Genomic DNA, 16,824 nt, shown 5'->3' on the forward strand with positions numbered 1-16,824 from the left:
CCTTAAAGAGAAGCTGACAAATAGCAAAGAAATTAACAGCAACCAAAGCAGCAGGACTCTGCATTCCAGGTTCAGCCGTCTGACCTGCAGCACTCTTACGGCAGTGAAAAATATATGTATTGTTTCGCCAGCTCTGGGCTCCGGGCGGTACAGCAGGTAAGGCCAACCTCCCCGTGGATCTGTCCCAAGCAGGTCATCCCGTCATCAAGAGAGGGGGAGGTGCGGGAGGACACGCACAGACCCGCGGTGTGGACGCAAGGTTGGCCTCGGGCAGAGGAGAAGCCACACCGCCTGGGGGACCATCACCTCTCAGGGATAAGTGGGAAATAATGCCAACTCACCCTCTTTCCCCAAGTTGCAATCATACTTCCGGTAGAAATAGTGCAAAAAGCAGCTGCCATCTACCGAAGGCACAGCATAGCGGTCCCTAAACAAAGAGGAACTGAAGACCCACACCTCAGACGCTGAAACTGACGGGACGAGCGATAAAGCAAGAGCCCGTCGCGGGAGCTGACATGTACACCTCAGTTTCCACTGACTAATAACCGATAGGTAAACACAGTCTGGATGAAATTTAGACCGAAGGGGTTGACCCGAGAAGTTCAGACCCGAAGAAGTAACTGTGCAGAGGAAGCTCTCCTGGGCTGGAGACCAATGAGCGAAATGGATGTGGGCCATGAATCAAGTTTTTAGTGTAAAAGTTGCACAGAAAAGGATTTATCTTGGTGAATATAATTTCAGTGAGACAAACAATGTCAAACTGGGGTGTATTTTAATTGCGTAAAGAAAGCTGATTGAGGAGCTGGTTTAATGGGGTTAACTCTGGATCAGAGCCTTCCAGTGAAAACCCTTCAATGTTGGTACATTTCTGATTGAAATATTTATGTTAATAGTTGTTGCTCCAAAATATATAGCCTTAGACCCAAAATAGTAGGGGAGGTATAAATGTGGGGGGGGGGTGAGAGAATCAACACGGAATGAAGGTCAAGGCCCATGGAGCACCTGACAGGTGTCCACCATTCGGCCTCTCTCTGTCTCTGTCTCTCTGTGTATGTCTCTCTATCTCTCTATGTCTCTCTCTGTCTCTGTGTCTCTCTCTGTCAGTCTCTCCCTGTGTCTTTGTCTCTCTCTGTATGTCTGTCTCTCTGTCTCTGTGTTTCTGTCTCTCTATTTGTCTCTGTCTCTCTCTTTGTCTCTGTGTCTCTCTCTGTCTCTGTCTCTCCCGTCAGTCTCCCACTGGCACCCTTGTGGCTGGAATGATCAGGTTTGGAATCCTCGGGGCAGCAGCGTGCAGACACCCAGGTGGCTCCTTCCACCCAGGTGGCTCCTTCCATCAGGCTCTGAGGATGCAGTGTTTGCAGGGAGCTGCGGTGACTCAGGGGCTAGTGCAGAGAGGCCCCGTGTGGCCCCACAAAGAAGGCCCACCCCTCCCCCTCCCTGCCATCGGCCTCCCCTCCCCCCGCAGGGTTCGCAAGTCATTCAGGTAAGTGGTACTCTGCAAACCAAAGTGGTGTCAGGGCGTATTTTTCAGGCTCCAGGGTCTACAATCAAGGGTGGTAGATGTTTCCCTCCCAAACTTCCTCAGATAGCTGTTCATTTAATCTGTGGCTGTCAGTCTTAAAGAAAACAGCTATTTTTCTTGGGTGTGTGGGCTAGAGGCATAACTTTTTCATAATAAAAAGGTGATTGATGTTTAATAGAGATGTCTGCAAATACAAAATTGCATCCGAGTGCTAACTTACGGTAATATCAGCTTTTCACAATGGGAGCATTTAGTAGATATGATTATAGAACCCAGCTAGTTTGGGGGTGTTCGCCTACGGCCCATCTCATTTTTATTGCTTAATTGATTTCATGGTTACCTAAGGGTTTTTTTTTTTTTTTTCGGTACGCGGGCCTCTCACTGTCGTGGCCTCTCCCGTTGCAGAGCACAGGCTCCGGACGCGCAGGCTCAGCGGCCATGGCTCACGGGCCCAGCCGCTCCGCGGCACGTGGGATCTTCCCAGACCGGGGCACGAACCCGTGTCCCCTGCATCGGCAGGCGGACTCTCAACCGCTGCGCCACCAGGGAAGCCCCACCTAAGGGTTTTAATTATCGATAATATCTAAGCTTTTAAGGCCAAGTGATTCTGAAAACGTGGGCGATATTTTCTGACACCACCCTCATCTAAAACTCCAGACGCCATTTGCAGTCACTGTAAGTCATCTTCTCCCGGTGCAGGGGAGCGGCGGGGCCTTGGGGACAAGGCAGGTGTAAGAAAATCAGTGATTAGTCAAAATAACAGTCCTGAGGATGAAGCGCCCCGAGCCAAAGTCGACCTTGAGGACCAGAGGAGGCCCGATGGAGCGCAGTCCTCAGCCCCAGGCCACCTCAGGCAGGTGTCTCGGTGTCTGGGGGGTGCTGGGGCTGGAGGGTGTGAGCAGTAAGCACCTGCTCTCTCACAGTTGGGGGTCTAGACGTGAGACCCAGGTGTGGGCAGGGCTGGTTCCTCTGAGGCTGTGAGGTCCCCTGCTCCCTCCTGCTGCTCTGCTGACGAGCCTGGGTCAGCCTTGGCTCTAGGTGCATCACACAGGTCTCTGTCTCCATGCTCACTGGCCTTTCCCCCTGCATCTGTGTCCCAACTCCCCTTTTATAAGGACACCAGTCCTGTAGGGTTAGGACCCACCTGCTCTAGCACGATCTCATCTTAACCAATTTCATCTGCAATGACCCTGTTTCCAGATAAGGTCACATTCCAAGATACTAGAGGTTAGGACTTGAACACATGAGTTTTGGGGACACCATCAGCCCATAATGAGTACTCGCCATGGAAAGGAAGACTGAGACAGTGACCAAAATTACTCAGTGTATCTGACACGTGACTTGTGGCTGTTCTACAAGCTTGTGATTTGGAGAAAGAATTTCTCCGTGGCAGCTGAACTATGGCAGATATTAGCGCAGTTAGAAGCTGTGAGTCCATGAGCAAGTGTGTCACCTAAATGTCATTCACCTGGAGATCACAGCCTTGTGTCATCTGAAGTCTGGGTGGCAGAGAGCGTCCTGGAGTATGAAAGAAACGGACCTGGATTTACTACTGCATCTTGGCAGGGGGCAGAGTAGGACCGGGGGGTCACAGACACAGAGGTCCCCCTTCCAGGTTCTCGGAATAAACGAAAAGGTCGTGACCCTCAATTATTGATGAGACTCAATTATTGACCACAAGGCGTGATGTCAGTCCTGAGACCTGATCGCTGAGGTCCAGGGTTCTGAGTATTAGAAACCCATTCCTGTAAGATGAGCAACTCCACGGGGGGACGTTCCCTTTGGGGTCCAGCAGCTGGCAGTTCTGAACGTGCCAAGGAGTCTCTAGAAACGACAGGGGGTGTGAAGCGTTGAGCTCACCAGGAAGATGGGACGTGAGCCAAAGGCTACCCGAGAGCAGAGGGTCAGGGTGACGCGAGGATGGATGCGGGGCTGGCGCTGCGCCTGAGTCACAGAACCAGGGATTCTGCAGCTGGGCAGAGGGGAAGCGGCCCGAGGGTGTCCAGAAGGTCAGCCCAGCTCAGAGGCCAGAGAGGACGGGGCCTGGGTCTGCTGCTGGCCCATAGTGGCTTCCACGTGGCCTCTATTAACTGCACACATTTGAAAACCGAGCAGCACCGGGTCTGATTCCTAAGACCTGGCAGATGAGAAGCAGCAGCGAAGGGTGGGGACGGAGTGAAGTCCCCCAAAGGAAGCCCTGGCTCGGCTCTCACCCCCAGAAACATGCAGATCCGGCCGCCAAAGGCCTCAACGGCTGTGCCGTTTTTAACATAAAAGTTCACCTTTCAATTTCCCAATTTCCCCAGAGTTTGCTCTTGAGGGAGGGGAGAGAAATGAAGAGTAAGGTTTTTATCCAGGAATGACCTTTTTTCTCTGAGAAACCTTTGTAAGAACCTTTACTCCTAATGAAAGAGACTTTCAATACAATCATTTAATGTGACCAAGAATCCAATATCCCCGAATCTCCACCCACAGGTGTTCAACACCCTCTAATGTGTACGAACGGTCACCCCACTTTCATTATCTGGAGCAGAATGAAAGAGCCAGAAAGGCTAACACTGAACAAAGTAGCTCTGGAGACAGGTGGGTTTGGACGCCGGTGCTCTCTACTGGTTTCAGAAAAATAAAGAAGCAGAATCTCCAGCCGGGCCCATAGGAGCGGAAGTTGCTGAAAAGCGGGGACTTACCACCTGCAAACCACCATCCAGGTGAGGCCTGCCAGGCCACAGACGAGCACGGCGCCCAGCACGATGGAGACCATGGACGCCCGCGGGAGCCTCCCGGAGTCTGGAGCAAGGACAGAGCCAGCCGGTGAGCCTGCCCAGCTGAGGGCAGGGGCCAGTGCGCCCTCCCAAACCCCAGCCCAACCCCCAGCCACCACCGAGCATCCCTGACCCTGGAAACCAAGTTCCTCTGGGTAATTTTCCTTCCACGGACCTCCTTGCTCTGCCCCGTGGGCTGTCCATCCCCTGCTGTCTTTGCTGTACTTGGAGTTGAGCTCTGCTCTGTACTGAGCTCTCCTTTTCCTACTGCAGGAGCTTTAATAAAATGTCTTGCCATTGTAACAGGTCCCGGTGCATAATTTTTCTTATGACCGCTTATGAAATAGATTTCTTAGTATTCTTTTCTTATAATTTTTCTTACAGGAGCTGGAAGCCAAGTTATGATTCCTAGATTTGCAGCTGAGTGGCTGTGTGACCCTGAGCAAGCCACTTACCCTCTCTGCTCTGCACATGGGGATCAAGCTTCGTGCTTTCCTCCTGGAGATAATTCACGGGGGGGTGAAACTAGCTGAGGGTCTGGAGCGAGCCCGCCCCGCCCAGGGTTTCACAGCGGTCCTGTGTCTCAGACACAATCTAGCCTCAGGTACAAACCGGCTGGCTCCCTGCTCTCACCCAGCATCAGAGGCCATGGCAGCGCGGACACACATGGCCGGAGGGTGACCCTTCGGTCATCCCTGCCTGTATGTCGACACCCCCTTCCAGCATGGATGCCCGAGGGCCGTGGTCTCACCCACGCAGGTCCTGCCATCCTCGCCGAGCACGTAGGGGTCGGTACACTCGCACTGGAAACCGCCCTTGGTGTTCTTGCACCGGGCGGACGCGTGGCACGGGGGTTCCGTCACGTCTTCACACTCGTTGATGTCTGCACACACGACGAGAGGTCAGGGACAGCCTCCTGCTTCCCTTCCCCACGAGGCCGGCCCCTCCCCAGCTCTGTCCCGTGTCCAGGAGGCAGAGGGACGTCACCCCATGTTGGGGCTGCGTCTCCCCTGGATCCCCGCACCTTTGAAAAGAGAACGTCCCCTGATGTCCCACGGGCATTTCCCTCCCTCCCCACTTCTGCTCACAGCGGCCCTTCGGCCACTCAGGAGACAGCCCGGCCCATGGCCACCCTCTGCCCCGCTGGCCTGACTGCTTCTCCTGGCCCGTCCCCAGTGGCCGCCTCAGGCCCGCAATCCCTCTGGTGCCGGTGCCGATCCAGACTCAGTTCTGTTCGTTCAAATTCTGCCAGGTGCTGCGAGGGCCCGAGCGTGAGGCAGGTCCCCGGAGGTTCAGGCCACACAGGCCAGCAGCCTCGCTCAGACGCGGGCACGTGGCCCCCCTGGAGGCCGCTGGTGCTTTCCACACTGAGGAGGACTCCACCCCGGGCGGGACTCAAGAGTGGGTGGGAAGGAGGCGGGTGAGGGCCGGTGGGAGCGAGTCCGCCCACCCCAAGCAGACAGCTTCCAGCCACACAGCCGGCTCTGGGCCTGGGCCTCCACCCACCGCTGGGAGAACACCGGCCGTGCCGCCAGGAGCCGGGACCTGACACCCAGGCCCGCAGAGCAGGTGGGTGTGATGAGTCCTCCCAGACAAGGAGCGTGTGCGGCCCCTGCGGTCTCCTTCTGTCGGAACCCATAACCACGACCGGACCCCAGGTTCCTGTTTCCAAATAACATGCTATCTTTTCTGGCCAATTTCAGGAAGGAAGCAGCAGAATGTCAAAAGAAGAAATGTGTCCTGAATACATGCTGTCCAGCCACATCACATTAGCAAACGTCACACGCGTGTGTCCTCGTAGGTGGTCCTTGTTCTGAGGGAATGAAGTGAACGTGGGCTCAGCCTCCGCTGCTGGCTGAGCCCCTCACTCCATCCTGGACACTGGACTGCAGATAGGGTGCTTAAAACAAAGCAGGTTCCTTCTCTCCCAGTTCTGGAGGCCTGAAGTCCAGACGCGGCCCTGAGCTCACTTGGAGGGAAGCATCGTTCCCGGTCTCGCCCGACTCCCGGGGCTGCTGGCGTCTCGGCTTCCTCGGCCTGGCTGCATCTCTCCCATCCTCCGTCCTCACGTGGCCGTCTTCCCTCTGTGCCTGTCCTCCTCCTAGAGGGACACCGGTCCTACTGCACCAGGGCCCACCCTGATGGCCTCATTTGAATTTGATTGCACCTGCAAAGAACCTACTCCTAATAAGGCCACATCTGAGGTCCTGAGGTTTAGGACTTCAACATACCTTTTGGGGGAACAGAATTCAACCCCTTTCACTCCATGGTCAGGTTCTTCCCATCAGAAGCCAGAGCGGGGACTGTAGGGTCTGGTCTCCTGGTCCGGGGAGTCCACCCAGAATGTGTGGCAGCCCCACACGGGTGGTGAGGGCCGTCTCAAGCCTGTGTGTCCCCAGATCCCCACCATGGCCGTGGCTGCTCCTACCGGGATAGGTTACCTCCCGAGGAGAGCTGAAGACCACACCCCCAGGCCCAGCTACAAACATCTACACGATGTTCCATTTCCCTAAGCACATCTGTGCCGACGGCACACCTCACTCTCCCTGTAGGTGCAGAAACATTTATTTGTGCTCATTTATTACAGAACCTCTCGGCAATAACTGGAGCGAAAAGCCACGGACATGTTGCTCTTTATCCGTCCTGGATTCGCGACTGTAAAGCCCTCGAAAGAGACTCATTACACTCATTTGCTAATTATTCTTTTTAATCTGATGATTTTGGGGGCTAAGCAGGATTTGAGCAGAGAAGAGAGAACGAGTCTCCTTAGATTTTGTGGATTAGATGTTCAGTTAAAAGCTGTTGCTGCCCTTTCTGCAGCCATGGACGTGCAGGTAAGCGATTCCGCTGAGGACGGGCTGCAGCCCTTCTGTCACATCAATTCACAGTGGAAGTAAAATTCCCTCCCTGCTACATTCCAGAGTCATTTTTTTCTCGCAATTCTTGGCTTAGAAACTTCTAGTAGAGGCACAGATCAGGCGAAAAATATCTGTGTAAAGGAGTGAGTGCATTTGTACCGGGGGTGGCCCTCATCCTGCTTCCTGTCATATACTTACGTTAAAGATATTCTGCCTTAATTATCGATGTGTCCAGACAAAGACACAGGGTTCTATAAACAGAGTCAGTACCCTCCTCCCTGGTCCTATCTCGCTGTGCCCACGTGACCGAGCTTAAGGAGCTCCTGTCTCCATGGGACGCTTATCAATGTCGAAATAAATAGGACCCACTGCTTGTTAGAAAGTGGGTTCTCACTATCCACACAGCTCTGTAACTCGCGTTTTTACTTAGTGATGTACTGACACGTGCCTTGCACATGCTTTCAGGGCGCGGTTAGCTGTTAGTATGAAAAATTAAGTTAGAAAAAGACAGGAGGTGGGGGAGCTGACTGGGAGGTGGGAGGACGTTGGGAGTAGAAGAGCGATGCTGGCATCGTTCGGAGCATCGCTAGGGCACAGAAGGCCTCCCTGGGGGAGACAGTCTGAGCTGGGCGTCAGCCCGGATCGGGGGCAGCGGGTGAGCCCGAGGCGCTGACCTTCCTTTACTCTCTGGTTCTAAGCTTTTCTCCTTTTTTATTTGTACTTTGTGGACCCCTATGAGTAGAGCTTCGGGGTCATAAATAGCTAAAACAAGTAGCCAGCATGATGCAGCATAAAAGGTCCAGGGGTTTATTCAGTAAAGACGGAAGGCACACACGTGACGTTTATGCCTGGAGCACGCAGGGCTCTCACCCCCTCCCCCGATCCGGGCTCGTGTCCTTGCCCTGCCGACACCAGGACCACAGCCCTGGGTAACAGGGATGTTTCAATTCTGCACCAGCGCTAAGTGGAAACAGCACTAAAAACTTCCAGATTTGTCCTACTTTTGCTCCTGCGGGACCGTCTACGGAACATAAATATTGGGAGGAGGTTGATGGACAGAAGAGGCACGTCCGGACGCCACCGCAGTCCAGGACAGTCGGGCTCCTGTCACGGGAGGCTCCTGGAATGTGACTCTCTGCGCGGCCTTGCCCGGCCCCCTCTGCTTCAAGTCCACCGTCATTCACGCCCAAACCCCAAGGAGATGTGTGGGGTGCCCGCTCGGCTGCAGCCCACGTCCTCCTGGTGCAGACCTGGGTGTGTGAAGGCTGCCTTACCATTTAACCAGGGCTCTCTGGCCCAGCGTGCTGGTTTTGGCCGTAGATTCCCTCAAACCCTCACTCTCCCGATGAGCTCCCTGTGCCATCCGCCCTCCTCCAGGTGGTGGCCTGGACGTCGCCCTGGAGCCCCTCCTTCTTTGCCTCCTTGTCCTTCCCTCTCACCTGGAGGGAGCGGCCGGGACCTTCCTGAGCCTGGTGCCCCGGGCTGAGTCCTGAGGGTCCTGGGGGCCCGGCCTCTCCTGGGCTTTTCCTGTACTCTTCGGAGTCTAGAGGCGGGTGTGGCCTCTGTAACTTTCCAGGACCCATTTTGGAGTCCCCAGAATTGAAGTGAAAACTTTGTTACTGTGGTAAAACATATATAACATGAAATTTACCATCTTAATTATTTGTCAGTGTGCCTTTTGGTCGCATTAAGTACGATCACGTGGTCGTCAACTATGACCGCCCTCCATCTCTGGAATTGTTTCATCGTCCCAAATCAAAACTGTAGAACTGAACAAGTTGGGCCTTGTTTTCATTTCTTGTAAACCAGCCCAATTCTTGCATGAGTCCGTCTCCTGCTCCTCTAGGGTCTTCCTCGTGCAGCTTAGAGGGAAACGTGAGGGAGCTTCTCCCAGGGGACGAGGGAGGCTTTCTGCTTCTGCTTGCCTGGTCCCGGTTCCGGGTCCTCCCAGGTGTAGGCAGACTGGGGCCCAGAGCAGGCAGGGCCTGCTGAAGTCTCCCCGGAAACGGGCCACCACAGGTGGGGGGCCTGCTCTACTGATGCCTCCTGTGGAAACACTCGTGTTTCATTGGAGCATTGGCTCTGTGAGCTCCTTCCTACAGGCCTCCCTGAAGCTCTAGCCTCTTCCTCCTCCTGTCCTTCCCTGGTCACCCCACGGGCGTGTCGTGAGGTGACCGTCTTGGTGCTTCATTTTCTAGAAAGACATCGACTTAGGAACATGGGCCACTGGGGAGGGGATACTTTATTTCCACTCAGAGAGTCCCTGGAAGATAATTATACTCGGAGACACCTTTGGTTGAATGACATTTATGTATGTTTTCATTTGGGGGTTCCTTTCAGTGTTTCTTTAAATTGAAGGATAGTTGCTATACGGTATTATATAAGTTACAGGTGTACAGTATAGTGATTCACAATTTTTAAGGTTATTTATTTTTCAAGGACATTTATTCTTAATTTGTATTTGAAAAATGCAGACTCCAGGGTCAAGTCACGAAAAGACACCTGTTAACGACTGACCTTTACAGACCGGGGGCTGGGAATCCCATCCTCGGCGGGTGCAGGCAACTTGCTCCGGCCCGTGGAGCTGGAATCCATGGCGACAGGAAAACACCAGCACACGCCTTCCAGACTCCTCACACAGCAGGAAGTCCCCGTCTTCCACTTTGTCCGGGAAGCCACAGGCATCCTCTGGGCCAGGTTGACAGGTACATACAGTCAACACCGGACCCCTTTCTTCGCCCTCCTCTGGGGCTGCATCCCCCGATTGGCCTCCCAAGGGGCTCACGTCAGCAATCTCCTTCCCTCCAGGTGGGACACAGCACGGGCCCCTCTCAGCACTGACCCCCTGCGGCAAAGTCACGCCTCTAACCCTTCCCCATGTATCGGCCGTGACCAGGCTTCCCCACCCACCACGACGAAACCGCTTTAATTGAGGGCGACCATGGTCCTCGCTGCACAAGGCAGGCTGGATCTCAGCCCCTCTCCTCTTCTGACCCCAGGGGAGCTCACCGTCGGCCGACCCTCCCGAGGCTGGGACCCGAGACACAGTTGCTCTGCTGGCAGGTGCAGGCCAGTGTGGTCCCCAGGAGGGGCCGAGGGGGGCTTTGCCTCAGACCTGCGCCTTCCCCGCCGAGGAGGTCTCACCCGGGACCCCGCGCAGGGCGGGAGGCTCTTTCCTCCCCCCGAGAGGATTTGAAGCAGCTTCTCTCAGGAGCTGTGACCCCCAGGAGACCCTGTCCTTGACCCTGTAGGGGAGATGCTCCCGGTTCGCGGCTACCTGGAGGAGGGGCCTCCCTCCACGCGCCCAGGTTCATCCCCGGGATGCTGTCGCACGACTCGAACTCCTGGGGCCACGTCCCGACCCGGAAGGCATCGCGTGGCACGCGGGAGAGGCCGGTGTTGTCGCAGATGACGCGGGACAGAGAGTGCCGGCCCAGCTCCTGCCTCTGGGCTTCCGTGAACACCGCCTGGTTCTCCCACCAGAACCTCCAGGAGGACAGACGTGAGGACACGTGAGAGTCCAGTCCCTGCCACGCTGCCCACTCCTGCCCACCCTCTGTGCCCACGCCACGCCGCACCGGAGGCCGGGCGCACCCAGGGGAGGAGAGAGGCCCGGACGGCACCGGGAGGACCGTTCTTTCCATTTAGGGACCCAGTTAACCCGCTCGGCTGCACTGATTTTCCCTGGGTGCAGAGCTGCTTCTACGACAAGAGTGACGAGGACAGAACCCAGCCTTCAGGAGGGCTCTGCGCCTGCCCTGCAGGACGTGCCCTGAGGCCCCCTCCCTGCAGGCTCTCCTCTGGCCCCGTCGCCAGGGGAATTCAGCTTCTGGGAAACTGTCTCACTTTCCTCCCAAGAGGCTGCATCGCTGACAAAGCCCACAGCTGCTGACCCGAAGGCCACAGAGCGCTCCTCTCACCACATAAAGCCCCGCTTCCGGCACGGGAACGCCGTCAGCACCGAACAGCCCCTGCGTCCCCGCCTGTCCCGGGCACCTACCGGTCCCCGTCCCTCAGGTTCCTCATTTGCTTTCCGATGATGCAGGCAAACAGCGGGCCGGTCCGCGCCCCGGGGAGGACCCTCTCGGCTAAGCCCCCGAGCCACACGTCCACGTTAGCCGGGTGCCCGTACAGGTCCAGGATCTTGTCGGCCACGCTCCCGTGGCTGGTGGTGGCTCTCAGGTCGGCCCGGGTCTCCAGCCTGGACAAGCCGCAGAATTCCCGCCACTCATTGTAACCTGTGCGGGGAGAGGGCCGAGGCCGCCCTACTCGGGATCCGGACGTTCCCCACCCGCCCCGCCAGCTGTGGGCCATCGAGACCTGGGGCTCTGGCCACAGGGTCCCCGCCTCAAATCCACCTTGCCGCCCCACGGCCTGCAGACCTCCCTGTCGGAATATTCCAGCACGGGCGGCAGGGCCTTATTGAGAGTTTGCTCACAAACCAGCCAGGCATCATGCTTGGGGACCAGGCTGAACCCTACACAGCCGAGTGTGTCACACTTTTACCCACTTCTCGTCTCTGCTGAGCAGTGAGGCCAGCGCTCACCTGCCGTATCCACGTTCCCACAGGAGCGGCCAGAGCACAGGCGCCAGCACCCCTCCTTCCACACAGGCACACATACGCACAGGCACACACACGCACACACACACACGCACATCCACACACACGCGCACACACAGGCACACAGGCACACACACGCACAGACACACAAACATACAGACGCACAGACATATAGACACACACGCACACATGTACAGACAGACACACGCAGACACACAGACATACAGACACGCATGCACACACACAGACACGCACAGACACACAGACACGCAGACATACAGACACGCACATACAGACCACACACACGCACGCACACACAGGGAGAGCCACGGAAAGGACCACGTCTGTGTGACTCTGGGCTGCAGCTCCCTCCTGGTCTCCGGCTTACTGGGCCGCTGGTCCCCCATCCTCTCCCTCCGCGTCCTACTGCTCTCGGGGCCCGCCTCCACCAGACCTCCAACCCTCCTCATGGCGCGTGAACCCTCGCCTTACTCGCCATCTGGGTCTGACCAGAAGCTCGCCGAGGCTCCCCATCATTTCCTCTCTGGTTATGTGCTCTGCCGTCCGCGGTCCTTTCAGCAAGACCGGGTCTCGTTTTATGCCCGGGGCCTCAGACACAGCAGACCCCCGACAGAAGTGCCGCATAAACGCGTGGACACAAGGAAACGCATTACCGGGCCAGCTCCCCACAGGGCACTGAGGCAGCGGGACACAGAAAACTGGCGGGGGAGGGCTTGCGCTCAGACTAAACAGAAGTAGAGGAAAGGATCCCCTATTTCCAGTTAGAATGCGAGGGGCACAGAGGCTTTCAAAGCCGTTTCTCAGACGTTGGCAGTAGGTCCTAGATACATTAGAACAGCAGCTCATCTGGCAGCTCCCGCAGGAAAGGAACCGGGAGGGCCCACCTGGCAGGCCGTGGTCCCGGCCCCTCTGCAGGTTGATGGATGCCAGGTCCAGGGTCCCCGAGTCCGACAGCACAAAGAGCCTCTCTGTCAGCTCCTCGTTCATCAGCTGGTCTTGCACCTGCAGCTTGGCTGGTGTCGCCAGCAGGCCCCTCATGATGGGGTCCACACCACCTGGAAACAGCACAGAGGAGGGATGCGCTTTCTCAGGTGAGTCTTGGGGAAACAGAACACGGGCTCAGATCGTAAACTACGCTGGTTCTGCACAAAAGCCTCCCATAATCTCAGGAATTCACCTCCAGGGGTTCCCAAGTTTCCTGGGCCCTTAGGGTGCTGCCTCGTGGTGGATTCGCCCCGTCAGGGCCCCAACGGGCCGGACCGTGACGTGTGTCTGAAGGAAACCAGGAGCCTCAGGGGCGGAGGTTTTGTGCTTGTTTTTCAGCAGCAGAAACGTCACAGTTGAAGGAGGTGTTTGCTGAGCCTAAAGCCTAGACTAGTGAACAAGCCCCAGCCTGGCTGAGGGAGCCCGGGGCCGCCCCTGGGGATTCTGGAGACTCAGAAACCCCAGGCAAAGCGTCTGATGGACAGGATCACTTTTCAAACCTCTGTGGATGCATTTATATTCTCCATGCCCGCTGCTGACCCGAGCACCTCCGGCCAGCGGGCAGGTGACCGCACACCTGGCTCCCCCTCCCAAGCGTGGCCCAGGGATGCGCACCTTCCTCAAGGAGCCGCCAGGGCCGGAAAAAGGCATCCCGCAGCGGCAGGAGCCCCAGGCGCTCCTGGAAGCGGGCGTCCAGCCGCCGCACCAGCGGGTGGACTGTGGCGTGTCCAAAGCGGAAGGCGGCCGTGGAGAACACATTGGACACCGTAGGGTCCACGGCGGGGTCGTATCCCCTGTAGGGGCCCACGTGCTGCCCGAAGGCCTCGGGGCCCAGGATTTTGGGGATGTAATCCCTCAGGGTGATGATCTGCGGAGAAAGGAGAGTGGGTGGGAGCCGGGGCAGTGGAGCCCCTGGCTGGATGCAGGCTCACAGTCAGAGCGATGCTGGGTTGGGGGGCTTCTTCCTGCACAAGCCTGGGGGCTGCTGCATCTCCAGAGCTGTCACCGGGGGTCTTGTCACCTGGGGGCACAGGGAAGCAGGGGAGCAGGTACAGGAACACCCCCTATTCCAAAAAAAGTCCTGAGCTCTCGGCTTTTACGGGGTTGTACAGGGCATGTCAGAGATGCCCCCAGACACCCTCCAGGCCAGGCCAGGCCATGTAAAATGAGGGGGACCCTCAGTGCATGAAGACGAACCAAGGAGGCTGCTGCCCCCCTGCACTCTTTCAGAAACATGAAAAGGTTTCTGTCCAACAATCAGCCCCCCTTCACTCCCACTTCACCCACGAGCCCTCTGTTAACACCAGGACCTAAAGCAAAAATCAGAAATCTAGTCCCTTCGCTGGGTTTGGGCATCAGAGGCTGAAGATTTAGACCAAGGTGAGTTGCAACCCCATATCCCCCCCTTCTCAGCTACGTGACTCTGGGAGGTTGACCTCTCTGAACCTGTTTCCTCTGCTGGAAAAACCTCTTCCTTTGAGTTTTTGTGAGAATAAAAAATATACATGGGTTTATATGTATTAGATACATGGTATTTTATATAGACACTCTATAGAGTACATGTATATATTATATACTGTATGGCTTTATACGTATCAGACATATGGTATCATATATAGACATTATACGGAGAAGATGAATATATTGTATATAGTGTATACATCCATGCATGGATAACTACCTGTCCCCAGGTTTAAAGGAAATGATACACAACCTAAAGATCATATACGGTCAGAATGGCTTCCACGAATTAAAATGTAAGCAGGGGCCGAGATCCCTGTGTTATTCCTTTTTTCCCTTCTGAATTGTCTGGTATTTAAGAGAATATTTGGGTCCATAAGCCACAACTAAATGAGGAATATAAACCAGTAGGAAAGATTCTATCCTAGAGCGAAAGGTCTTACATTTCAGCTTATGAGTGTAGGAAGGGAACGTGTACCATTCTCAGAAACAATATGAAGGTGACAACAGAGCATCTGCGTCCTTGTGGGCCATCCCTTCCAAACGACGGAGTGTGTCTTCTAAGTGCACAAGCCGGTACTTCCCAGGCCAGCGGAGGCCGCGGCCTCCGGGTGAAGGGCCCACAGAGCCCCTCGCACCGCTGCGTGCCGTCCCCTCCGAGACCTGGGCTGACTGGAGCAGGGGCCTGGCTGGGGTCTCTAGACTGAGGTGCCATCCCTGAGCTGGTTCAAGGATCCGAGCAAAACACCCACGTGCCCGACTGGCATTCGGGAAGTTAGGACGCGATCACACAGAAGCGGCCACCACCTCAGACGCTGCAGCTTTTCCCACCACCAGCCGGGGCTGCAGCCGTGCCTTCTCCCCACCCCGCGAGGGGACACCGCAGCGACTTCCACTCCCACCAGCGCTCGGCTCTGATTCCTTCTGCCCCCAGCAGACGGGAGATCTTCTCTCTTCTCCGCCGGGGACGCGAGACAGCTTCACGCTCAAGTGGAAACTGTTTAGTGGTGGCCCCTCCCCCGCTCCCTAACTCAGGCTCCACTTGTGATCCCGGAGGACGCAGAGCCTGCCGTCGCAGGCTGGCAAGGCTCCCCTTGCCCCCGGAGCAGCTGCTTCAGAGAGCGGAGGGCGCCCTGCAGTCCACCCCACACATCGTCCCTGCTCGACCTTGGAGCACAGCCCCCATCACCAGTCTCTCGCGCTCTGATCTGAAATGTAACTGGAGGCGATTTTGCCGAAAAGCCTGGATCTCTCCCCGGGGTGAGGGCTGCAGCACTGTTTCACTCTGATTGGCGGGGCCCTAACCCTCCTTTGGAATTGCCAGGACGATGCCGAAACCCTCGCGGCGGTTCCTCACCCGCCGCGTGCGCTGGGACAGTCACGGTCCAGCGAAGCACTCCTCCCTGTCCCTCCCTGCCGCTTCTCAGGGCCACGGCCGTACTTATTATCTCACTATTTGAGAAGCACAGGAGCCACATGACGTTATTTCCAGGCCAGCAGGTGTTCTCAGAATTCTCGAATGCAAGCACCTCTAATGTATGAGTCTAGGGCCGCGTGCACCCAGATAACCACCCCGCCTTCCCCACTGCAGGGGCACACGGTGGTCGTGGAGCCTCTTCTCCGGGAGGGTCCACGTGGATCTGAGATCCAGCCACTCAGCTCAGGCCCCTGTGCCGACTGAGCTTTTGTGCGTTTAGAGAAAGTTTAAGGAACGTCCTGGCTCTCGGGGAGGCAGCAGGGCGGGGCTCCCGGGACTGTTCCTGGGATCTGGTCTTCGCTCATGAATTCACATTGGGAAGCACCTCTTAGAGCCAGGCTGGGTCCAGGTGCCCGGAAGCCATTAAACAATAGGGAATCTCTGTCTCCCTGGAGCTTACATTCGGGGGAGCGGCACAGAGGGAACCAAAACAAAGCATAGCTGGGTGGTGACAGCAAGCCGGAAAGAGGCATGATCCCGGGACTTATTTCACCAGTGCGACTGCTGAGGAGGAAGGACGGCTCGGAAGCGGGGACCTCATCCTAACGCTTCCTGACTGGCCAGGCCACTCTGTTCAAGGCGGTCGGGTGAGAGCTGACGGATGAGGTCCTTGATTGTTACTGAAAACCATCGCAAGACTCCTGGCCCTGCGGCACTCAAATCCCCCTTCGCAGATTCCTGTGTCCTTCTATCTTAACTTATCCATCCTGTGTGTCCACAGCCGTCAGCTCGTTTACACTACGCTGCAGTGTTCATCCAGGCGGCAGGCTGTGTACCAGATGCCCGGCTTACAGTCTACGCACCGCGCCATGCAAGCACACGCGCACACACACTCCACAAGCCCACTCATCCGGGCCGGGGCTCACCCAAAGCACCCTGGTATTAAAACGCTGACGTCCTTCCTCGGCGGAGGAATCACAAGCCCCCAACTGCTGCCCAGCCTCTCCTGGACCACGTCCGAGTCCCCTAACCCACCAGCATCTATGGGGTGGCGCCGGGCACAGCAGGGCTCTGTAGCCTCTGCTCTAACTCCTGCGTGGCTGGGCCACGGTGGACCAAAGGTGGGCAAGGGACAGGCAGTGCCTGGGGATGGCCCATCCCATCATGTGGTCCCTGTGAGAACTCGGACAAGACCCAACTTCCTCCTTTGTAAAACAGGACTTACAGGGTCACTGAGG

The 16,824-nt window shown here is 56.5% G+C and overlaps 1 protein-coding gene across 3 annotated transcripts in view; it reads right to left on the reverse strand.

The window, feature by feature from the left end:
• Nucleotides 1-4,205: 4,205 nt before the first annotated feature.
• TPO (thyroid peroxidase) overlaps nt 4,206-16,824 on the reverse strand; it is a 32,078-nt gene continuing 19,459 nt past the window's right edge. Inside the window, exons 8-14 of one of the 3 annotated variants that reach the window (XM_029232299.1) lie at nt 13,324-13,576; nt 12,609-12,779; nt 11,143-11,380; nt 10,420-10,628; nt 9,660-9,830; nt 5,036-5,167; nt 4,206-4,309 (exon numbers count right to left, since the gene is read on the reverse strand). In XM_029232299.1, the coding sequence (XP_029088132.1) occupies nt 4,206-4,309; nt 5,036-5,167; nt 9,660-9,830; nt 10,420-10,628; nt 11,143-11,380; nt 12,609-12,779; nt 13,324-13,576 (1,278 nt within the window). The remainder of the gene's footprint in view (nt 4,310-5,035; nt 5,168-9,659; nt 9,831-10,419; nt 10,629-11,142; nt 11,381-12,608; nt 12,780-13,323; nt 13,577-16,824) is intronic. The other 2 variants (XM_029232301.1, XM_029232300.1) reach the window with 2 other exon arrangements.

This window comes from Monodon monoceros, unplaced genomic scaffold (assembly GCF_005190385.1).
Source record: "Monodon monoceros isolate NGI ecotype Baffin Bay Population unplaced genomic scaffold, NGI_Narwhal_1 Super_Scaffold_19, whole genome shotgun sequence".
In the NCBI taxonomy this organism is placed as follows: domain Eukaryota; kingdom Metazoa; phylum Chordata; class Mammalia; order Artiodactyla; family Monodontidae; genus Monodon; species Monodon monoceros.